Genomic DNA, 24856 nt, shown 5'->3' on the forward strand with positions numbered 1-24856 from the left:
CATCATATTTGTATTGGGTATTTTGACCAATTTTGCATCTATTATTTGTAGGTGCCTTTTCACAGATACTGAGATGGCCAATACACATGTAACCAACTCCATAGTTGCAATATTTCTGCCCTTTATTATTAACAGGGAACTGACTAGTGACAACCCATCTTAATTGTTTCTTAGTGCTGAGTGAAGTTAGATTTGTCCTTCTGATGGAGTTTGAGATTGGAAACTCCATATTAATGCAGTTAATATTTTGCTTAGTTTATACTTTTAGGAGAGGTGTTTTACTCTTGAATGTTTGTGTACAAAGTGGAAGTGTTTTATTTCCAGCATTCGTTTGCAGCATGAATCATTCTCAGGTCGTATCACAAAAGCCAGATACTGAGTAAATGGCTTCTAACGCAATCATGTTCATTAATTCTCATCCCCAATAGTGAGGGTGAATTTCATTGATTTTTTTTTTATATAAGGTATGTAACATTGAATTGTGAATAGTTCAGAGCTGTTCACAAGGATATGGTTACTCTATAATTTTATAAACCCAAAATGAATACAAAAGGTTTGGAGCGATGTGGGCCAGGAGGAGGTGGATGGGGCTAGTTTAGTTTTGGATTGTGTTTGGCATGGACTGATTGGACCAAAGAGTCTGCTTCCATGCTGTGTGACTCTGACAGAGAGAGATTCTGTGCATCACAGCATTTGGCTGGATTTCAGATCCAACATCTAGCAGAGCAAAGAGAGATACAGAACTTTGTTCCTGTTTCCCCAGTTCTCCAGAGCGTTTTATAGCTGCCAGGTTATTTTGACATGTGGTTACTGTTGTTTGTCATGAAGATCATAACCATAGCAAAGATTATTTATGCTAAACTAAATGTTATCCTTTAGCTGTAAGATGATGCATCCTCCCTTAGCTCTGCACTAGATATTCTGTACCGATTCAAATTAGTTTGATGTATTTTGTGACACTCAGTCTCCAATATATTTGAGGTGGACTACTATCAAACAAAAAAAATACTGAGGCATATAACAGAAATGACCCAAAACATGGTACCAGAGTTAGGTTTGTCTAGGAAAGAGTGGGTAGAAAGTTTAAGGAGGGAATTCAGATCTTGGGATATGGCAGCTAAAAGATTGGCTGCCAACAGAGGTGCAGTTCGAATTGGGGATGTGCAAAAGACCATGAGCAAAGAGATCTCATAGCTGTTGGCTGAAGGAGACCACCAAGATAGGGAAGAACTAAACTGTGAAGGAATAGAGAACCATGATAAGAATTTTAAAATCAAGGCATTAATGAGTCAGAAGACAATAGTGGTCAGAGGACATATGGGTGATGGTCAGTGAGACTTATTCTGAGTTTGGACGTGGAGAGCAGATGTTTTTGAATTTGTCGGTTGGAAAATTGGAGGCCAGTCAGGGATAAATTGGAATAATCAAATCTGGAAGTATGAAGAGAACCCTCTTGATGAGGGTTTCAGCAGCATAAGACATGGGAGAAGAAGAAGCCCATTCAACCCATTGAGTCTGCTCCACCATTCAATGAGATCATAGTTGTCCTAATAGTCCTTGACTCCATATTGAGCCTTTTCCCTGATTCTCTTACTCAGAGAATCTGTCTCAATCTTGAATATACTTAATGACCCAGCCTCTATGGCCCTCTGGTAAAAGAAATTCCACAGATTCACAACTCTCTGAAAAAAAAAATTCTCATCATTTATGCCTTAAAGTTGTAACCCCATATGTTGAGATTATCCTCTGGGGTTATCCTAGACTTGCCCACAAGAGCAAACAGAGGTGGAGTCAGGTGATGTTATGGAATCTAAAGTGGGAAGTCTTGGCGATGTGGTCAGTATGTGGTCCGACACAACATGTAATGCAAACCAATGGTTCAGCATCAGGTAATTGTCAGGATGTTATGGCATAGTCGTCACCAAAGAAAATATTTTAAATAAATTGGCGAAGCCACTCAGGCTTGAGAAAAAGAGTGCAAATTAATAAGTGATCACCCTTGATACGGTTTGAATTAAGTTTTAAGTGTCACAGAGTCCTGATAACCAGTTAATCAAAGAAGCGACACTAAACGTGGTGAATTATTCTCTTGAGTTGTTCTAGTAGCAAGATAAGTGAGATCTGCTAATGACAGGAGGCATATTGGAAATAAACTGAAGCTAGCAAAGAAATATTTTTGATAACTCACTTTGTTTCCCTTTGGTACAGCACCTACAGAACCTTGCAGAATCATGAGTTGTTTAATAACCATTTAAACATTCAGTTCACTGGTTTAGAAGCATGAACTAGGATTTGCTCAGGCATGAAGAAATGTTTGGGATAAGATAGACAAGACAACCAAAGGTTGTTGGTTCAAATCCTGCAATGGCAAGCTATGAAAATAAATTCCAACAAATCTATTATGATTACATTTTTCTAGTTAGTTGTCCAGATCGGAGAGCCAATAACAATAATAAAGGACACTATTTTCATATAAACCACTTGAGCTGATAGCATGCGTGGTTGATTCCTGGTGTCTGTTACATTAGCAAAGGAAATTTATCCAAACAATCTGTCTGAATGTGACTCCATGTCCAAATTACATAACCACCTTTAAAGAAAACAATAGAGCTGACATGTTTAGTGCAAGGCAATCAATATAGTTTTGATAAATCCAAATACCGAGTCTTTTGAGGAAGTAATGAAGAGGATTGATGAGGGCAGAGTGGTGGTTGTGATCTATATGGACTTCAGTAAGGCATTCGACAAGGTTCCCCCTGGGAGACAGGTTAGCAAAGTTAGATCTCATTGGAATACAGGGAGAACTAGCCATTTGGATACAGAACTGGCTCAAAGATAGAAGACCAAGGGTGGTAGTGGAGGGTTGTTTTTCAGACTGGAGGCCTGTGACCAGTGGAGTGCCACAAGGATCGGTGCTGGGTCCACTATTCGTCATTTATATAAATGATTTGGATGTGAGCATAAGAGGTATAGTTTGTAAGTTTGCAGATGACACCAAAACTGGAAGTGTAGTGGACAGCGAACAAAGTTATCTCAGATTACAACGGGATCTTGATCAGATGGGCCAATGGGCTGAGAAGTGGCTGGTGGAGTTTAATTTAGGTAAATGTGAGGTGCTGCATTTTGGGAAAGCAGTCTTAGCAGGATTTATACACTTAATGGTAAGGTCCGAGGGAGTGTTGCTGAACAAAGAGACCTTGAAGTGCAGGTTCACAGCTCCTTGAAAGTGGAGTCACAGGGAGATAGGATAGTGAAGAAGGCGTTTGGTATGCTTTCCTTTATTGGTCAGAGTATTGAGTACAGGAGTTGAGAGGTCATGTTGTAGCTGTACAAGACATTGGTTTGGCCACTTTTGGAATGTTGCGTGCAATTCTGGTCTCCCTCCTATTGGAAGGATGTTGTGAAACTTGAAAGGGTTCAGAAAGGATTTTCAAGGATGTTGCCAGAGTTGGAGGATTTGAGCTATAGGGAGAGGCTGAACAGGCTGGGGCTTTTTTCCCTGGAGTGTCGGAGGCTGAGGGGTGACCTTATAGAGGTTTACAAAATCATGAGAATAGGATAAATAGACAAAGTCTCTTCCCTTGGGATGGGGAAGTCCAGAACTGGAGGGCATGGGTTTAGGGTAGGAGGGGAAAGATATAAAAGAGACCTAAGGGGCAATTGTTTCATGCAGAGGGTGGTACGTGCATGGAATGAGCTGCCAGAGGAAGTGGTGGAGGCGAGTATGATTGCAACATTTAAAAGGCATCTGGATGGGAATATGAATAGGAATGGTTTGGAGGGATATGGGCCTGGTGCTGGCAGGTGGGACGAGATTGGGTTGGGCTATCTGGTCGGCGTGGACAGGTTGGACCGAAGGGTCTGTTTCCATTGCTATACATCTCTATGACCAAAATAAAAACAAAATTAGCTGGGACGCTGGAGTGCTATTATCAGCCTCTCTATACCTTGGCCAGAGATATATCAGCCAGGGATCTTCCACCAAATTACTATCCTGGAGAAAGCATACATCCTTCTGTCAGATAAGCTGAGATAAATTACCCTCATGTCAATAACTCAGTATGCTGGCTTTTATCTGTTCATGCAATGTGCTTTATATTTGGGAAGTGGGTTAGGTAAATAGATTAAACTGTATTACACGTGACCAATTGGAGCAGATACCCAAAGCATCTGTATTCATCAGGACAAAGAGCATGTCCTCCATCTAATCCCATGTGGAAGAAAATAAAAATAACCTGTCATCTCTAGTTTTCTCATTGAACATTGATTAAATTTGTGTGGGAATATCATAATAAAAGCATGATTAAAAATAGGAAAAACATGTATAGGAAGAAAAATGACCTTGTTTGTTTAAACAGAAGCATGTCTTCTATTGGTTTATAATCAATGAGATGTAATTTTACTTAAGATTCCTTTTTAAAGTACCTCTTATATTAGTCCATATGTTCTCAAAGTTATCAGCAACACAATTTCTGGGAATGTTTGCATATATTCTAGGGACGGGCAATAAATGCTGGCCCAGCCAGCAATGCCTATGTTGCAGAAATGAATATATATTATTTGATATATACCTTTTCATGGCTGTGGGTATTTCTGACGAGGTTAGCATTTCTTCCTCATCCCTAGTTGCCTTCAAATTGTCCCTCTTGAAATATTGTGGACCATTTGGTGTAGGTAGACCCACAATGTCATTAAAGAGGGGGTTCCAGGATCTTAATCCAGCGCCACAAACCGTACTGTGATATATTTCCAAATCAGGATGATGAATGACTTGAAGGGGAACTTGCAGGTGCTGGTGTTCCCGTATCTGCTGCCCCTGCCCTTCCACCTGGAGGTGATTGTGGGTTTGGAAGGTATTGTCAAAAGAGCCTTGGTAAATTTCTGCAGTACATCTTGTAGATGGTGCACTACTGTCACTGAACATTGGTGAAATAACTGAATGTTTGTGGATGTGGCACCAAGCAAATGGATACTTCGACCTAGATGATGTCAAACCTTTTGAGTTTGTAGGAGCTGCACTCATCCAGATGTGGAGAGTATTCTATCACACTCTTGACTCCTGTCTAATCGATGGTGGTCAAGCAGTGGAGATTCAGGCTGTAAGTAACTTGCTGTCAGACTCCCAGCCTATGACCTGTTCTTGTAGCCACTGTATTAATATAGCGAGTGCAGTTCAGTTTCTGGTCAATGGTGTCAATATGAATGAAAGATTTATTGTCATGTGCATTTTACAGTGAAATACAATAAAATACCAGTGAAAAGCCATAATATGGTGCCACTTTGATAGTTTAAGAAGAAGAGAAAATGAAACAATATAGCTTAAAGAGAATTCTATCTGCATATGAGTTCTGAGCTGGCTTACATCCCCACTGCCTTGCCAGACCCAGTTGAAATTGCTGATCCTCAGGCGTCAGCTTTTGCCGCTGGGCCTTTTCACCTTTGCCACTCCATGCACCGGGCACACCAGTATTGGAGACAATTGCTGCAGTTGACGTTGCCATTCAGTGATAGGAACACCATTGAATGTCAAGCAGTGATGGTTAGATTCTGTTTTGTTTGGCATTGAGTGGCACACCTGTTGCTTGTTGGCTGCAAAGACTGTCTCTCTTTATTTTTGTGCTTTTTCAAAGCTGTGGACTGAAATGAGAAAGAACTGTTTTGAACCAAGGCATTACAAAGATGTCTACATGTGTTGAAAGTTAGGAATTTGATAGGTTTTGTGAACCCTGTGTAGATGTATTAGAGTTGAGGGATACGTTACAAATGAAGCTGATTAGTGTGGATTAGTGACCAGTTATGAATGACAAAGGTCCATTGCCTGACAACAAGGCTAGCTAAACAGCTTGGTCTGTGAGCAGGATCGAGAAGCTAAAAAAAAAACAAAAAACAGATGTTGCTAAAAAACCTCAGCAGGTCTGGCAGCACCCACAGAGAGAAAGCAGAACCAATGTTTCAGGTTCAGTGACCCTTCAGAATAGTTCTTAGAGAGATGCTAGTCAGATCAGACGAGAAACCAGCAGATATTTAACAGCCAAAAACTCACTTTCAGTTCTCAGTCATAAGTCATTTTAGAGTTATCTTTCTTTCAGCAGATACTGAAAGTTATGACTTTAAACTGGAGAAGTCAGAGACCTTTCAGCAGTGAACCCGCTGCCCCGTCCTCTTGCAAACCAATGGAGGCTGCCGGAAAAAGGAAAGTCAAAGAGAAACCTGCAGAGGATGGCATAGTCGCACAGTGGTTACCACTGCTGCCTCACAGTGCCAGGGACCCGGGTTCAATTCCACTCTTGGGCAACTGTGCGGAGTTTGCACATTCTCCCTGTGCCTGCATGTGTTTCCACCCATTGCCCAAACGTGCATGTTAGGGTGGATTTGCAATGCTAAATTGCCCTTTTGTGTTCAGGGATGTGCAGGCTAGGTGAATTGGCTGTGGTAAATGCAGGGCTGCAGGGATAGGCTATTGGGTTTGGGTGGGATGCTCTTCAGAGTGTTGGTGTGGACTCGATGGGTTGAATGGCCTGTTTTCACACTGTAGGGATTCTATGAATAATTTCTATTGCAAAAAAACAATGTAATAGGTTATGTGAAGCAAGTCTAGAACTGTTTTCAAAATGTCCTTTTTGTTTTGTTGACTGATTATGTTTGTGTGTATAAGGGAGAGTTTTTAAGGTGGTTAGAGTTTTATTTTGTAGAGTTTACTTAATTTAGTTCAATTGTTGTCCATAAGTAGAATCCGATTGCCTGTAATAGATAGTGATTCTCGTTAAATACAGAAACCCGGTCTGTGCCTCTGTCAGCCTGGGTCTGAAATTCAGGTAGTTTCCAGCCTGGTGGCCCAGTGCATCATGACACAAACCCAAACCAGGTCTAACTGCATTTAGACATGAACTGCTTCATAAACAGCAATTGGTATTGAACATTGTGCAATCATTGGCAAATATCCTCACTTCTGACATAATGATGGAGGGAAGGTCATTGATGAAGCAGCTGAAGATGTTTGGACCTAGGACACTACCCTGAGGAACTCTTGCAGAGATGTCCTGAACCTGAGACAACTGACCTCCAACAACCATAGCCATCTTCTTTTGCCACATGTAATTCCAACTGGCAGAAAATTTTCCCCATAATTTCCACAGACTCTAGGTTTGATAGGGTTCAAATGCAGTTTTTAAGTTAAGGACAGTTACTCTTACCTCACTTCATAATGTAGTATGAATAATCCTGCCTGAGATTACTCAGGTATCGCAGTGGGTTGAATATTTAATTGAACACACGTATCTTCAGCCATTTCTTTTGGGAAGAAGGTGTTTATTACGTAGCACACTTTGTATTTACATCAGAAATCTGGCATCAATGAATTTTGTTTTATCCCATACCTTGGAAAAGCTTTACATAAAAATATCACAGTCACTTCATCTTTAGCTTTGGCACCTCAACTGACTCATACTAAATGCACAGGACAGCTCACATTTGATTTGTTAACTTTTGCGGCATCTTTTGGTTTTTCAGCTTCTTTATTTTCATGTTGGTTTGTAGCTGTCACCTCAATGTCAGAAGGAGCAATTGAAGTAAAATTATTTTCAGGTTTTGTACCCATTTGGATTTCTCCTGTTGCTGATGGTTCTGTCTCCCAAAGATAAATATCTGGAACTTTAGATTTATCAATGGGCAGCGATAATCCCTCATTGCACCCAGAATCTTCAGTATCCCAGAGACAGTTACCTGAGACATTGGATTTATCGAAGGACAGTGATGGTTTCTTTTTCCCTCCATTATTTTCTGTATTTGAGGGATAGATAACTGTAATCTTCAACTTATCACCAGGCAATGTCTTTTGTTCACTGCCCACTGCATTCTCTATATCCCAGGGACAGATATCTGTGACTTTTGATTTATCAATAGATAGTGATGTTTCCTCTTTGTTCCCAGTGTCAGTTGTATCCCAGGGACAGATATCTGTGACTTTTGATTTATCAATGGACAGTGATGCTTCCTCTTTGTTCCCAGTGTCAGTTGTATCCCAGGGACAGATATCTGTGACTTTTGATTTATCAATGGATAGTGATGTTTCCTCTTTGCTCCCAGTGTCAGTTGTATCCCAGGGACAGATATCTGTGACTTTTGATTTATCAATGGATAGTGATGTTTCCTCTTTGCTCCCAGTGTTAGCTGTATCCCAGGGACAGATATCTGTGACTTTTGATTTATCAATAGATAGTGATGTTTCCTCTTTGTTCCCAGTGTCAGTTGTATCCCAGGGACAGATATCTGTGACTTTTGATTTATCAATGGATAGTGATGTTTCCTCTTTGCTCCCAGTGTTAGCTGTATCCCAGGGACAGATATCTGTGACTTTTGATTTATCAATGGATAGTGATGTTTCCTCTTTGTTCCCAGTGTCAGTTGTATCCCAGGGACAGATATCTGTGACTTTTGATTTATCAATGGATAGTGATGTTTCCTCTTTGCTCCCAGTGTTAGCTGTATCCCAGGGACAGATATCTGTGACTTTTGATTTATCAATGGATAGTGATGTTTCCTCTTTGTTCCCAGTGTCAGTTGTATCCCAGGGACAAATATCTGTGACCTTGGATTTATCAATGGATAGTGATGTCTCCTCTTTGTTCCCAGTGTCAGTTGTATCCCAGGGACAGATATCTGTGACTTTTGATTTATCAATGGACAGTAATGTTTCCTCTTTGCTCCCAGTGTTAGTTGTATCCCAGGGACAGATATCTGTGACTTTTGATTTATCAACGGACAGTGATGTTTCCTCTTTGCTCCCAGTGTTAGTTATATCCCAGGGACAGATATCTGTGAACTTGGATTTATCAATGGATAGTGATGTTTCCTCTTTGTTCCCAGTGTCAATTGTATCCCAGGGACAGATATCTGTGACTTTTGATTTATCAATGGATAGTGATGTTTCCTCTTTGTTCCCAGTGTCAGTTGTATCCCAGGGACAGATATCTGTGACTTTTGATTTATCAATGGATAGTGATGTTTCCTCTATGTTCCCTGTGTTTCCTGTATCCCAGGGACAGATATCTGCAATCTTAGATTTATCAATGGATAGTGATGTTTCCTCTTTGTTCCCAGTGTCAGATGTATCCCAGGGACAGATATCTGTGACTTTTGATTTATCAATGGATAGTGATGTTTCCTCTTTGTTTCCTGTGTTTCCTGTATCCCAGGGACAGATATCTGCAATCTTAGATTTATCAATGGATAGTGATGTTTCCTCTTTGTTCCCAGTGTCAGTTGTATCCCAGGGACAGATATCTGCAATCTTAGATTTATCAATGGACATTGATTTTTCTTCACCTTTTTCTTTATCCCACATCTTTCCTGGTGCCATCATAAATTTGAGTGACAGTGCTAATTGTTGAGATTGCTGCAATGAATAATTTGCATCGTTGGTTTTCAAGGTGCCATGCACAATTGTTGCTGGAACATTAGCACCAAGCGATAAAGATCTTCCTTTCTTCTGATCTGCCTTATTGCCTGATGCCTCTTCTAGGATGACATCCCAGGGACAAACGATTGCAGCACTTGTTGATGCCTGTTTTAACAGTGACACATATTTTTGCCGCTTATCCCCTGCGTCCACTTTGCGCAGTGGAGAGGCATCAGCCACTTCAGATTTAACAGTTGACTGTGATTTTTCTTCCTGGTTCTTGGTCTCTCCTGTTTCCCAGGGACAAACAGCTGCAGCTGAAGATTTATCCAATGAAGTCGCTGATCCTGTTTTCTTTTCTTTATCCTTGTCTGTACTGCTCTTGACTTTCTCACTTACTTTCCTTGACTTCTCTTTCTTGCTATCCTTCATTTTCCCTGGTGCCATTAGAAGTTTTAAAGACTGTCCAAAACCTTTGGGTTGTTTTGGTGGTTCATTAATATCCTTTACTTTCAGGGAGCCATGCATAAACTGCTCTGGAGAACCAACACAGACTGACAAAGACCTTCCCTTCTTCGGATCTATGGTAGAATCCATTGATGATGCATCATCTGCGATATTATCCCAGGGACAAATGATTGAGCTATTGCTCGATGCTTGTTTCATGAGTGTCATATATTTTTGCCGCTTGTCCACTGTATCCACTTTGCGCAGTGGAGAGGCATCAGCCACTTCAGATTTAACAGTTGACTGTGATTTTTCTTCCTGGTTCTTGGTCTCTCCTGTTTCCCAGGGACAATCAGCTGCAGCTGTAGATTTATCCAATGAAGTCGCTGATCCTGTTTTCTTTTCTTTTTCCTTGTCTGTACTGCTCTTGACTTTCTCACTTACTTTCCTTGACTTCTCTTTCTTGCTATCCTTCATTTTCCCTGGTGCCATTAGAAGTTTTAAAGAATGTCCAAAACCTTTATTATGCTTCACTTGATCACTTGCATCCTTTACTTTCAGGGAGCCATGCATAAGCTGCTCTGGAGAGCCAACACAGACTGACAAAGACCTTCCCTTCTTCGGATCTATACAAGAATCCATTGATGATGCATCATCTGCGATATTGTCCCAGGGACAAATGATTGAGCTATTGCTCGATGCATGTTTCATGAGTGTCATATACTTTTCCCGCTTGCTCTCACCTACAGGAGCATCTGTTTTCACTTGATCAATCTTTTCAGAGGATAATCGTGTCTTGTCAGCCTTGGGTGACACAAAACGGGCGGTTGGATTAATGCTGTCTTTCCTTGAATGTTCGACTGTTTTTCCAACTCTTGGCGATGTATTGGCTCCAGGTTGCATGTCCGCAGTTTGGGATTGAGTGATTGATGTCTCCTTCCCATCCCAACTGATACTATCTTGATGCAAACTTCGATGCTTCCTCACCAAATCCATGAATATTCTTCTGTTTGCTTGCAGCTTTCCCAGTGAGCTATCAACACTGTTCCTCTTGTTTGGTGAGTAGGTGATTTGTTTGTTGACCTTGACCTCAGAAGGCGGAGGTTGCAGGTTCTGAAAGTCCCAGGGACAAACCAGAGGTTTATTGTGACCATCTTGTAACGCTGGCTTTGTTGTCTCTTGAGGGGCCTCACTGACTCCTTGTTGCGCTGAGTCGGATGTTTTATTTGTCTCTCCGGGTTGTGCTGGAGCTGTGGGAGGCTGTAACATAGTTGGTGTCTGCCTTGTTGATGGCTTCCTTTGAACTCGCTCTCCCAACTGATTTGAGTTCTCTTCTTTCTTTTTTGGGAGCATCAGAGACTTCCCTCTCGCACAGCTGACAACACTAAGAGATTTTTGCAATGTTCCTCCCATGGTGGGATGTAATGGGCTCATATCCACGGTGAGGTTGTGTGCACTGGCGGACTTGCAGACTAAAGGAGCGTCATCTAACGAGTCACCGTCTGATCTCTCGGAGACCTTCTTCGCCAGCTTCTTCCTCATGAGTGAATCCAACAGGGAAGGGTCTCTGGAGGAATCGGCTCTGCTGACGTGGCCATCCCGGTGCTCCCTCACGTGGTCGTAGGTGCTGTGAGATTTTCGAATTGAGAAGACACGATGTTTTATGGAGTCCTCTCTCACTTTCAAGCTAGAGCTGGCAGAATCGTGAAGCTTCTTCCGGTAGGAGCCCGCATAGCTGCTGCCTGCTATGGATCCATCACGGCTGCACTGTCTGCTCATTGACTCCGGAATTTCCGTTATCCGCTTAATGATGGAGCGACCTAGGGCTCTTCGGGAGCTCCTCTTTTTCTGCAGGTGTGGGTTGTTGGCTGTCATCTTCTTTGTCTTATGTACTTCCAGTTGGGCATAAAGCTTCTTCAGCTCATCCTGCAGAAAGGAAACAACAATCAATGAAGCGTTAGTATTTTCCACATGTTTCTTGAAAGAAGCACATGCTCCTTTGCAGCTTGATCCCTCACTTTTCCTCCAAGTGCACCTTCTGTGGGAAAATGGGACTGAATTTCTTTTGGAATTGCAATGCGGAGGGGGGGGGGGGGGGGCGATAAAAAGCACCCTTTATGACCTCAATGCTCGTGTCACCAACCCTCCAGGCACCATTGAAATATTACTGTACAGAAAGAGACCATTCAGCCTGCCATGTCGGCTAGCTAAGAAGGGGGAAGAAAACTTAGTGGCCCATTCTAGTTCCATCTTGCAGCACCCGGTCCAAAGCCTTGTAGGTTCTAACATTTCAGGTGCCGATCCAGGTACCTTTGAAGCGAGTTAAGGGTTTTCACATCAACCACCAAAGTGGGCAGTGAATTCCAATGTTCATCACTCTCTGAATGAAAACAATTTTCATCATGTGATACAGGAGTGTCCAAGAAGTGAAGATTAATCCCTAGGACATCACTTAAATAAAGGAGAAAAAAATCACAACGTCCTCAAATTCAAAATTGAGGTTTTCTTTTTGCCTGCTCTTAGAACATTTCTATTTATTAAAAAACTATTGAAAATTTGAGGAAAAACAAAATTCATTTAACAGTCAAGTATCATAGAATTCCCTTAGTGCTGAAAGGGGCTATTTGGCCCATCATGTCTGCACTGACCCCCTGAACAACATCTCACCCAGACCCAGATCCCACCCTATCCCTGTATAACCCCATATCTACCATGGCTAATCCAGCTAGCACTTGGATCCCTGCAAGCTATGGATAATTTAGCATGGCTAACCCACCTAATTTGCACATCTTTGGACTGTGGGAGGAAACTAAAGCATCCAGCAGAAACGCAAATGGACACAGGGAGAATGTGTAAACTCCACACAGTCACCCAAGGTTGGAATTGAACCTGGGTTCCTGGCACCATATGGAAGCAGTGTTAACCAATGAACCACCATGCTCCCTCCAAAGTATCTGACTGAGTAGCGAGGAGTTTTGTTTGTCAGTTGGCTGTGGGAAGATTGGACATTGCGACTGTGAGTGAATTGGTGATCAATGGTTAGAGATCTGTAGTGAAGCATCCAGAAATACATTTAACCAAAGTTGATAACCAAGCACAGCACTTCCATCAGCATCTGATCCACAATTTTATTAGGGTTCAGGTTGGCTGCCCCACTGCTAATGAAGAGTCACTAAAATCGAAATGTTAACTCTTTCTTTCCACAGATGCTGAGTTTCTCCAGTACGTACTGGTTTTATTTTGATCTCCAGCATCTGCAAATCTCACTAATGGTTGAAGGTTACTTGTTCCCCGGGGGCTAGAATGGCAAGTAAATTTTTTTTAATCCTCCAGCCCTATTTGCAAAAGTGACCTACTTATCTTCTGCATTAGAGCAAACTAGTTTCAAAGCTTTTTCTCTTTGCTCACCCTGATATCATCTGGTTCCAGGCTGTGATCACTCCAAGCAGACGTTATACTGCTGTTGAGATAGGAGCCAGAGAAACGCATGTCAAGTTCATCCTCGTATACCTCGGCTACGATGTCCTCCCTCAGGGGAGTTCCCACATGGAGAAACTGCAAGAAGAAAGGAGCTCAGAATCAACTAATTGGGAAAAAATTCTTAATAATTCCCTCGTCCAAAGTATTTTTCTGTTAAACAGCTCCAAAGGTTATATTTATCAGAAATATTGTACCTGTTTACTCAAAATGTCAAAAGACTGGCCCTAACTTATACATTATGTACAGCAGAGAAATGAGCCATTTTACCCAAATGTTCTACTCCTGGTGTTTATGCTCCATATGACCTGCCTCATAACATCAGACCTTAGGTATTCAAACAGGATTTTCGCTTCTATCTTCCTTCCTCATCTATTTATCTCGCCTGCAATTAAATACATTGTTCAACTCGAATACTCCACAGGGTAGCAATTGTGCAAGTGAACTCCTTTCTGGGTCAGTATTCTCTTGGAAATATAGTTGTTGCTGGGCATATGTCCATTTTTATCAAAAATTCATTTGAAGCTTTTTGTTTGGGTACAAACACTTATTATTTATCCTGGAACAAGGTCTTTGCAGTACCTTTCAACCCAGGGCTACCTTGGACTGTGGTGTGACTGCACACTCACACACTCTAGCAGAACTGCTCCAAGTAAAAGTGGAAGCTGTGCTCAGTGGGGCACAGCTTAGTAGGGCACAGCTCAACTTGGAACTCATGCGACGTGACTCTATTTATTGGGGAACCTATTCTGCGTCTTGATGCAACTCAACAGAATTCAATCATCTATCCATGAAGTTAAAGTGCATTTTCATCTTCAATATTTGAATAGATAAGCTTATAGTGCTAAATCCTGTCTCAATTCTCATTCCATTAAAACACAGTCAGGTAGAATCATACAACCCCTACAGCATGGAAGCAGATCATTTGGCCTACGCCAGCCCACGCCTCCTGCATTTCCCATGGCTGATCCAACTAACCTACACATCCCTGGATATGTGGGCAATTTAGATTAGATTCCTTACAATGTGAAAACAGGCCCTTCGGCCTAGCCAGTCCACACCGATCCTCCCAAGAGTAACACACCCAGACCCATTTCCCTCTGACTAATGTACCTAGCACTATGGGCAATTTAGCATGGCCAATCTACCTAACCTGCACATCTTTGGAGTAGGGGAGGAAACCCACACAGACACAGGGAAAATGTGCAAGTTCCAGACAGTTGCCCAGGGGTGGAATTTAACCCAGGTCCCTGGTACCGTGAGGCAGCAGTGCTAACCGCTGAGCAACCGTGCCCTCACCATTATATGGTGAATTTAGCCTCATTGTATATCTGTTTTCAAGAAAAGGTATTCATACCTTGGGGATGAAAAGCAGAATTAGTGTCATTGTGACCGTTAGGTGAGAGTGAGCAAAGAAGAGCAGTAACATCCAATCAGGGTGAAGAGTTGTTGCCATGGTGAACCTAGGGAAAGAAATGAACTTTATTTTAAAATCATCACAGATTAATGACAGAAACACTTTGGTAAATAGGAAGGATGGAACACCATCAAATGAAGTTTGGGATTTTCATAAGATAACATTGGATTAAAAATAGATTGAATCCGCTTGCAGAACACATGCAGAGGAGTCTGTATGTGGACATTCAATGCAAGAGATGAAATAAAATGGAGAGATTTACAGAAGCATTGAGGTTTGGAGAGGAAGGAGTGGAGATTCCTTCTCCTTTAAGATTTGGGCTGCACCGTTTTGATGATTGGGGGTTTGAGAGTGACACTGGGGATATCAAGCCTTAAAGTGATAACAGAGTAGATCAGAATTTCTGCTGTTGGGGCAAGAGAGAGATGGATAATGACCATCTCCAGACCTTAATAGGGAAGTTGTGAGTCAGAGCATTGGTTGCAGAGATTGGAGAGGGTTAGGATTGATTTCTTGAGACGTGATTGTGAAGGAGATGTGAACATTGCTGGATGAATGATAGGCTTGAGGTTGAAGGTGTGACATTAGACAGACAGAAACTAGGATAGGGTGGTAGATTGAGGTGTTAAACAATGGCTATCATAAACATAATAACAGCCTAATGCTGGACGAAGGTAACATAGACACAAAGAGATACAATGTTGGAGCAGGAGTATGCCCTTTAGCCTTTTGAGCCTGCTCTGCCAGTCAATATGATCATAACTGAGCATCGAACTCAAATATCTTAAGGTCTTATATTCCCACTTGCTCCCCACATCTTCTGATTCCTTTAGTTCTAAGAGCTATATTTCCATCCTTCTTGAAAGTTTTCAATATTTTGGCATCAACAATTTCCTGTGGTAGTGAATTCCTCAAGCTCAGGCGTCTCTGGGTGCAGACATTTCTCATCCTCCCTGTCCTAAATGGCCTACCCTGTATCCTTAGACTGTGACCCTGGTTCTGGACTCCCTTGTCATCAGGAACATTCTTCCTGTCTAATCCTGTTAGAAATGTATAGGTTTCTATAAGAGTCCCTCTCATTCTTCAATTAAGCTCCAGTGAATACAGTCCTAACTGATCTCGTCTCCACTTGTTACTCAGGAATCTGTGTCAAAAAGTGTGGTGCTGGAAAAGCACAGCCGGTCAGGCAGCATCTGAGGAGCAGGAGAGTCAATGTTTCGAGCATAAGTCCTTCATCAGGAAGGAGGAGGAGGGGCCAAGGGGGCTTGTGCTCGAGACTCTCCTTCTTTGCACTCCCTCCGTAGCCAGAACATCCTTCCTCAGATAAGGGGGCCGAGACTGCACACAATACTCCCAATACCCTTTACAGATGCAGCCAGCCATTCCTGCTCCTTTCTTCAATTCCTAGACAACGAGCTATAAAGAATTGGAAGCCTGACCTGGAATTGGAAAAGGGAGCACTGGGAGTTTGAAGAATAGTGGCAGATTAAAATTATCGTGCTGTTCATTTTAATCAGAAATAATGAAATTCTGCTCGTTTGAGACAGAAGGGTGAATCGAATGTAGGGAGTGGAGCAGTTATCAATAGATGAGAGTGTTTGGAGTTGTTTCTGGTACATACTTGGAATTGAAATGCTTTTCACTATTATAATCATTGAACTCAGCTGAATCATTATTAAAACCAGGTGACACGAATGTTAAGTATATTCATTGAGCATAAGACCATAAGATATAGGATCATTTGGCCCATTGTCTTTTCTCCACCCGTTGATTTGCAATTGCAGCAGTGATTGCTTTACCCGATAGGGGATTGCAAATGGTCTGAACGGGCAATGTGTGTCACAGGTCCAGGTGAGTTACAGAGAAAAACAACTGATATTTAGATCAGACTTTACGATCGATGCATCAGTGACTGCTTTGAAAGGAGATGGGTTTTAACAGACTCTCTGTCAGAAAGCCTGAGGGCTTTGCTGTGAAACTTCCTCTTCACTGCACTTTCTGCTAAATCATTTGGAAATATTTCTCACTCGTAATTTTTTTAAAAAATCAATGAAGACCAGGGGTCAAAAACAACAGAAGGAACTTCACTTTAACCTTTTAAGAACTGAAGGACCAAGTCAGCGTGAAGTACTCAGCACTCAAGAAGCTTGAGGATAAAGCAGCAAAAATGGAAGAAGCTGGAGAAACTCAGCAGGTCTGGCAGTATCTCTCAGGAGCGTCAGAGACTGAGGGGTGACCTTATAGAGATCTATAAAATTATGAGGGGCATGGATAGGGTAAATAGACAAAGTCTCTTCCCTGGGCTAGGGGAGTCCAGAACTAGAGGGCATAGGTTTAGGGTGAGAGGGGAAAGATATAAAAGAGACCTAACGGGACAACTTTTTCACACAGAGGGTGGTGCATGTTTGGAATGAGCTGCCAGAGGAAGTGGTAGAGGCTGGTACGACTGCAACATTTAAAAGGCATCTGGATGGGTATATGAATAGCAAGGGTTTAGAGGGATATGGGCCGGGTGCTGGCAGGTGGGACTAAATTGGGTTGAGGTATCTGATTGGCACAGACAGGTTGGATCGAAGGGTCTGTTACCGTGCTGTACATCTCTATGACTCTATGACTGTATCAGTATCTGTGGAGAGAGAAACAGAATTGATGCTTCAAGATTGGCATGATTCCTTCTTCAGAGAAGGAAAGAACTCTTTCTTTAGAAGAGTCATATCATCCTCAAAACATGAACTCTGTTTTTCTCTCTCCACAGATGCTGAGTGTTTCCAGTATCTGCTGTATTTTGCTCTAGGATAAAGCAGCCACTTGACTGGCACCCCATTCACTCCCTTCACCACCTATGCACGTTAGCTGCAGTGTGTACCTTCTACTATACAGTGCCTGGAGCATCTTCTAAACCTTCCATCTCTTTCACCTAGAAAAGACATGGGCAGAGACCCATGGAATCTTACAAAGCCCTTAATGAAGTGAGAAATCAGAAAGAATTGTGTAAAGTCCAACATGGCCTGTCTCATCACTGGGAGCAAGAGGTTGCATTTTCCAACAGAACTCCAGGTGTCAAGGTGAAATTCTTGCCAGATGTCTATTAAGGGAGTTATTGCTTCTTATCACCTAATTAACTCCAAATCTAACCTCATGAATCCAAGGTTTCCTGCCATACTGCTCACAGACACTGAGAATTAGTGATGCAAAAGTCTGAGTGATACCTGGCAACTCCAGCTCACTCACAATCAGTTCTGAAGAATGGTTACCAAATCTGAAACATTAACTCTGTTTCTCTCTCCTTAGATGCTGCCAGACCTGCTGAGTTTCTCCAGCAATTTATATTTGCTTTAACTCCAGCTCCCTGCTTGCTCCATCAAAAGTGCCATCTTGGACACTGGGTATCAACACTTCCTGGGGCATTGGCACCATAGCACACTTCCAAACCATTTACAGGACTTCTCTCCGAATGCTCCTGCATCTTATGGTCTCTCACGTTATAATCATAAATTTGAGGGCAACCTAATCAAGCTGCTAACATCTTACCTCACAGATAATCCCATTCCCCTATAAACCCTGTGTTCGCTGACCTACTAATTGCACCTGTTCAAGTGACACGTTGACTTTAAACTTTTCAACTGTCTTTTCAAATTCAAATTCCATGTGTACATATCCATGCACCTGTGTAATCACGTCCAGCTTCACAACACTCCAAGATATTGGTACTCATCGATGTTTGGATTCTTCTGCGTCCCCAGTTTTAATCGCTCCATCATTGGTGTCTGTGTCTTCAGTTGCCAAGGCCCTATGTTTTGGAAATTCCTCCCCAAATCCCTGTACTTCTCCACTTCCCTTACATCCTCTTTTCAAAACCCACAATTTTGAACAATTGTTTGGTCACCTGATTTCTATACTCATCATGTGGCTCGGCATTATACTTTGTTTCACATAATTCCTATAAAAGGCACTATAGAAATATAAAATGTTGTTGTTATGGTAGGTGAGAAAGTAGAGAAGTAGATGGGTTCAGAGATGGAAGTCTGGATGGACATGTCAGGTCCTCAGACTCTGAGAGCCATCCCTTGCTTCATGTGAGATCCTCGGCAGCTAGCTATTCAATAGCGTGTTGAATCACAGATGAGGCCTGTCATTGTTAGTGACAAGGAGCAGGAAGGAAGTAGCTGGTATTTTCTCTTTGATAATCCTCAATTAGTGAGGCAATTGTAGCAGAGCTGGCTAAGATGAGCAAACCCCATGGAGATAGCTGGGACTTTTTGTTCAACACCTTCTGATGTTTAGGGCCTAATGCCAGAGGCAGGGCTTCCTGCCTCAGTATCCTGGAGTCTTCACAAAGGCAGATTTAGCAGAAAAGCTCCAGGGACTAAATGGTCAAGTTATTGCCCAAACCTGGTTTGTCATCTCTTGAGTTTAAAATAGAGGCATTGTGCCATTGAGGTCTACAGCACAGAAAGAAGCCATTTGACCCATTGAATCTGTGCTGGTCAAAAATAATCCCCAGGTTATTCTAATCCCATTTTCCAGCATGTGGTTTGTAGCTTTCTATGTCTTGACATCACAACTGCAACAAATATTTCTTACAGGTTACAGGCAGTGGGTTCTGGATTCCCTCCACACTCTTATCGGAAGGATGTTGTGAAACTTGAAAGGGTTCAGAAAAGATTTATGAGGATGTTGTCAGGGTTGGAGGGTTTGAGCTATGGGGAGAGGCTGAATAGGCTGGTGCTGTTTTCCCTGGCGCATCGGAGCTTATAGAGGTTTATAAAATCATAGGGGCATGGATAGGGTAAATAGACAAGGTCTTTTGTCTGGGTGGGGGAGTCCAGAACTAGAGGGCATAGGTTTAGGGTCAGAGGAGAAAAATTTAAAAGGGACCTAAGAGGCAATTTTTTCACACAGAGGGTGGTGCATATACGGAATGAGCTGCCAGAGGAAGTGGTGGAGGCTGGTACAATTACAACACAACCACCTGATGAAGGAGCAGGGTTCCGTAAACTGATGCTTCCAAATAAACCTGTTGGACTATAACCTGTTGTTGTATGATTTTTAACATTTAAAAGGCATCTGGATGGGTATATGAATAGGAAGAGTTTAGAGGAATATGGATCAAGTGCTGGCAAATGGGACTAGATTAGGTTAGGATATCTGGTCTGCATGGATGAGTTTGACTCTATGACTCTGGGTGAAAAAATGTTTCCTCACACCCTCTCTAAACCTGCTGCCCCTTAGTTTAAATCTATTCCCCCTTTCATTGATCCTTCCACCAAGTTTCTTCTGTCTATGCCCCTCACACTTTATACATCTCAACCATATGTCCCTCAGCCTCCTCTGCTCCATGGAAAACAGCCTCAGTCTTTCCTCATAACTAAACACTCCAGCCCAGGCAACATCCTGGTAAATCTCCCCTCCATCCTCTCCAACGCAATCACATCCCTCCTGGAACACAGATTTCACAACTGCACACAATACTCTAGGTTCATCAAAATTAGATGTTTAAGGAGGTTTCACTGGGTAAATTCATAGAAATTAGTTCCTCTGCTGATGGACCCAAACAGCAAAATACCAAGATCTTTAAAATTAGAACTGGACCATTTAAGAAGCAGTTAGAAGTTGAAAGTTTTAAGGCAAAGATCAATTTTTCTCAGTAAGAGTATCATGGAACAGAGCTGGATAAAATACATTTGAGATGAGCCATATCTGATTGAAAGAGGGAAATAGGAATGAGGGGCCGAATAGACAAAGGCTCCTCCCACCACCTCACTCTGCCATGCCCTCACTCACTACCCCTCACTCCCTCACTCACTATCTCCCACGCCCTCACTCACTCACTACCCCCCACACCCTCACTCACTCACTCACCCCACTCACTCACTACCTCAACACCCTTACTCACGCCCCTCTACCCTCTTACACTGTCCCCCCACCTCTTCACTCACTACCCCCACCTCCTCACTCACTCACCCCCACACCCTCACTCACTTCCCAACCTCCTCACTCACTACCCACCCCTCCTCATTCACCTTACCCCTACCCCTACTCACCACATCCCTCCCCATCCAGGGTACCCCCTTGCTGACTGCCATCCTTACAGAGTGTGGTACACAGAGCATTCAAGCAGGGCCTGGGGACTGAGCTTGATGGATGCACTGAGGGGTCTGGAGTGGGTGACCATGCGTTGGGAAGGGCTTAGCGAGCAAGGTCCAATCCCTGGATTAATTCTGAGAAAACTGCAATCCTCCGTCGTGGCAGAGAGAATACTTAAGACAAAGCCAGGTTGTCGTGCCGCTGAACCTTGTTCAAATTACTTTGTTTTGCTGCTGTTCTTTGGTTCTGAAACTGCTGTTGTTGTAAAGACACAGGCACTGCCACTGCATAAGCAGATAATGTATTGGCTATAGCTTATAGTGACAGCAAAGGCAGCATTTATATAGTGCCTATCACATCCTGAGGACTTTCTAAAGCACTTTATGTCTTTCCCAGTGTGGTTGTTACTGTAATCCAGGAAATATGGTAGTCAAAGCATTGCAGACAAGAGCTGGAAAGATATGATGATGTTGTACACTATTAGTTAGGCTGGAGCACAATGTGCATTCTGGTCCCCACACACTGTAGGGAGAGTGTGGATGCACTGGAGGAGGGGCAGAGGAGATTCAACAGGATGTTACCTGGGATGGAGCCTTTTAGTGATGAAGAGAATCTGGATACACAGGAGGGTGGACCTGTTGATGCAAAGCTCTGAGTGGCATAACTAGGGGAGATTGGGATAAGCCTTTCCCCTTAGTGAAGGGGACAGTTACCAGAGGCATAGAATTAAAGTAAAGAGCAGAAGATTTAGAGGAGATTTATGGAAAATTGTTTTCACCAGAGGATGGTGAATATCTAGAATTAACTGCCTGAAAGGGTGATAGAGGTGGAACCTGGATATAGGTTTGCTCACTGAGCTGGAAGATTCATTTCCAGACGTTTCGTCACCCTACTAGGTAACATCTTCAGTGGGCCTCCAGGCAAAACACTGCTGATGATTACTGTTTCTATTTATATGTTTGGGTTTCTTTGGGTTGGTGATGTCATTTCCTGTGGTGATGTCATTTCCTGTCCTTTTTCTCAGGGAGTGGCAAATGGGGTCTAACTTGATGTGTTGGTGAGAGAGCTCCGGTTCGAATGCCACGCTTCTAGGAATTCTCATGCGTGTCTCACATGAGACATGAACGAGAATTCCTAGAAGCATGGCATTCCACCCGGAACTCTATCAACAAACACATCAAGTTAGACCCCATTTACCACCCTCTGAGAAAAAGAACAGGAAATGACATAACCACAGGAAATGACATCACCAACCCAAAGAAACCCAAACATATAAATAGAAACAGGAATCATCAGCAGTGCTTTGCCCGGAGGCCCACTGAAGATGTTACCTAGTAGGGTGACGAAACGTCTGGAAATGAACTTTCCAGGTCAGCAAGAAAACCTATATCCAGATCCTCAACCTGAGCTACAAATCTTCTCAAAACTCGCTAAGGTGGAACCTTTATAATGTGTTAGATGACATTTGAGGAATCCTTGAAACATCATAGCATTCCCAGGCTACAGGCCAAATGCTGGAAAATGGGGTTAGAATAGATAGGTGCTCGATGACTGATGCAGATGTAATGGGCCAAAGGGCCTCTTTCTGTGCTGTAAAACTCTATAACCCTATGACTGTGATTATCTCTGCGCGGTTAGCTCATCCAAACAGCAATTAAGTAAACAACCTAACCATCGACTGAGGAGTAAGTATCGTCCAGCGTATGAGAAGAATTGTCCATCAGTGTTGTGGAATATTTTATGTTCAAGTGAGAGACAGACAGGCCATTAGATTAATGCCTCATCTGGAGGACTTCACTTCGGAGAGTGGAGCCAGTCCTCAATGCAGCACTGGGATGATCAGTGTGGGCGATGACTCCAGGCATCTGGACTGCAGCATGAACTCTTCAGACTGTATGCTACAAACTGGGCCACAACTGACTTCAGATAGCAATGGAATGGCTGACAATAGGCAGTTAAGAGTGACAGCAGAACTGGGCATTACTGTACCTGACACCATAGAAGGCAGCAGACATCAGGATTTCATTGTGAATGGCAAAACCCATGAAACGTGGCTCATGATAGGTGGATGGTACTGTTCGCACGGCATAGCAGAGATAGCTTCCCCAGCACAGCAAGAGGAACTCAGCTGCCAAGACAGAATAGAAAATACAGGAAGACATTAGTAACCTATAGAAACTATAGGTTAAAGTTCAAAGAAAAGGTTAGGGGAGATTTGAAGGAACAAAATAAAGGAGAAAGTTCACTGAGTAAGTAAGACATATGAGCATAAGTTCACATGTTCGTAGGATATAGGAGCAGAATTAGGCCATTTGGCCCATTGGGTCTGCTCCACCATTCGATCATGGCGGATATGCTCCCCACCCCCATTTTCCTGCCTTCTCTCCGTAACCCTTTAACCCATTACCAATTAAAAATCTGTCTAACTCCTCCTTAAATTTACTCACTGTACTCACTTTGGGTAGCGAATTCCACAGATTCTCCTCAGCTTGGTTTTAAATTTGCCACCCCTTAGCCTAAGACTATGACCTCTTGTCCTCGAATGCCCACAAAAGGAAACATCCACTCCACATCTATTTTATCCCTACCTTTTATCATCTTGAATACCTCAATTTGATCTCCTCTCATTCTTCCAAATTCCAGAGAGTATAAACCTAAACTGTTCAGCCCATTGAGTTTGCTCCACTCATGCCTGATACGAATCATGTCTGATACGTTTCTCACCCCCATTCTCCTGCCTTCTCCCTATAATCCTGATCCCTTTACCAATCACGAACCTCTTAAAAAGCTTGCACAAGCACTTTGGGCAGATTGTCTTCCTTCCCAGTTGTAATATTGCAGAGGGGGTATTTGTCAGGAAACAAAGTCCAGGGGATTATGACTGTTAATTTAACAAATCTAAAAGGATCTATATAAGGAGCCATGACCAGATATTACACCTTGTTCAGAATTGCATAGCCAGAGAATGCAGCCTGCATTTATTGGGGGTAAATTAACCTCACGGGAGAAGTGCTATAGTGTCTGAATGGTCAAGCTACAGAATAGATTTCCTAAGAAGATGGCAGCAACATTTTGTACAGTAACATTCAAATGGAAATTGCAGGGCTCTTTCAGAAAATGATATTTTGGAATATAGTGGGCTGAATTTTCTATGGGTGGGGCAGATACTATTACATGCTCTTGCCTGCATTACAAAAGTCAGTTCTAAATGAACCAACTTAAACAAGAAGATCCCCCAGCCCCACAGCAACAGTACACTACGTTGGTTTGAACACTGTATCAGGCCATCAGCATGCCCGGTGGTATTGCAAGGCCCTGAGACTAGGGAAAGTCCTGGACATATAAGATCACATGGGATTGGGCACAAAGTTGGGTGGGGGGTTAAGGCGAGGTGGGTTTGGAAGGCAAATGGGGAAGCACAAAGTGGGGAGGAATATTCATCTTGGGAGTACACTCAATGTGCACATCATCCCACCACCCCCTCCCGAAAGATACATCCCATTGTCTTCCCAGATTTTCACCCCAGATGATGAATTGTGGACACCATGTTCAATCCCACCTGCCCACGTCAACTGGCATTGGCAGCATAATGTTTAGGTAAAAAAAAAACTGAAAGTGCTGGAAAAACCCAGCAGGTTTGGCCGTTTCTGTGGCGAGAGAAACAGTGTTAACATTTCCAGTCCGACATGACTTCAAGATATTTCTATTTTAATATTTGGGTTAGCTGGTTGATTAAAAAATTCAATTGCTTGTTAACAATTGTTTTCAAAATGATAGGCAGGCTGTCACTTGGAGCTATATTGTAGGGACCAGGTTGAGGGTGGGGTGAAGGGTTGGTTAGTCACCTGAGAAACTTTACCCGTCCACCCTCCATCTGACCCTGTCATTAACCATCTAAACGATTCATTAGTATCCATTTTAAAAACATGCAACATACAAACGTGTAATATTTTCACATGGTTGGACAGGAGTACAGGTGAATTTGGACCAATGGTTCCCAAAGTTGTCCACCACTGGGGATTTCCTCCCCT

General features: G+C 42.7%; 1 protein-coding gene across 2 annotated transcripts in view; it reads right to left on the reverse strand.

The window, feature by feature from the left end:
* Positions 1-5109: 5109 nt before the first annotated feature.
* gpr179 (G protein-coupled receptor 179) overlaps positions 5110-24856 on the reverse strand; it is a 125196-nt gene continuing 105449 nt past the window's right edge. Inside the window, exons 8-12 of one of the 2 annotated variants that reach the window (XR_015752478.1) lie at positions 22815-22953; positions 14679-14784; positions 13253-13399; positions 7194-11770; positions 5110-5637 (exon numbers count right to left, since the gene is read on the reverse strand). Coding sequence is in view for 1 of the 2 variants with exons in the window: in XM_087977740.1 (XP_087833866.1) it covers positions 7442-11770; positions 13253-13399; positions 14679-14784; positions 22815-22953 (4721 nt within the window). In the remaining variant the exon portion in view is untranslated. Of the gene's footprint in view, positions 5638-6981; positions 11771-13252; positions 13400-14678; positions 14785-22814; positions 22954-24856 lie in introns of those variants that run through there. The other variant, XM_087977740.1, reaches the window with a different exon arrangement.

The sequence above is a fragment of the Chiloscyllium plagiosum genome, unplaced genomic scaffold (assembly GCF_037043375.1).
Source record: "Chiloscyllium plagiosum isolate Xiang-an unplaced genomic scaffold, Cpla_swu_hap1 HiC_scaffold_32, whole genome shotgun sequence".
NCBI classification, from domain to species: Eukaryota; Metazoa; Chordata; class Chondrichthyes; order Orectolobiformes; family Hemiscylliidae; genus Chiloscyllium; species Chiloscyllium plagiosum.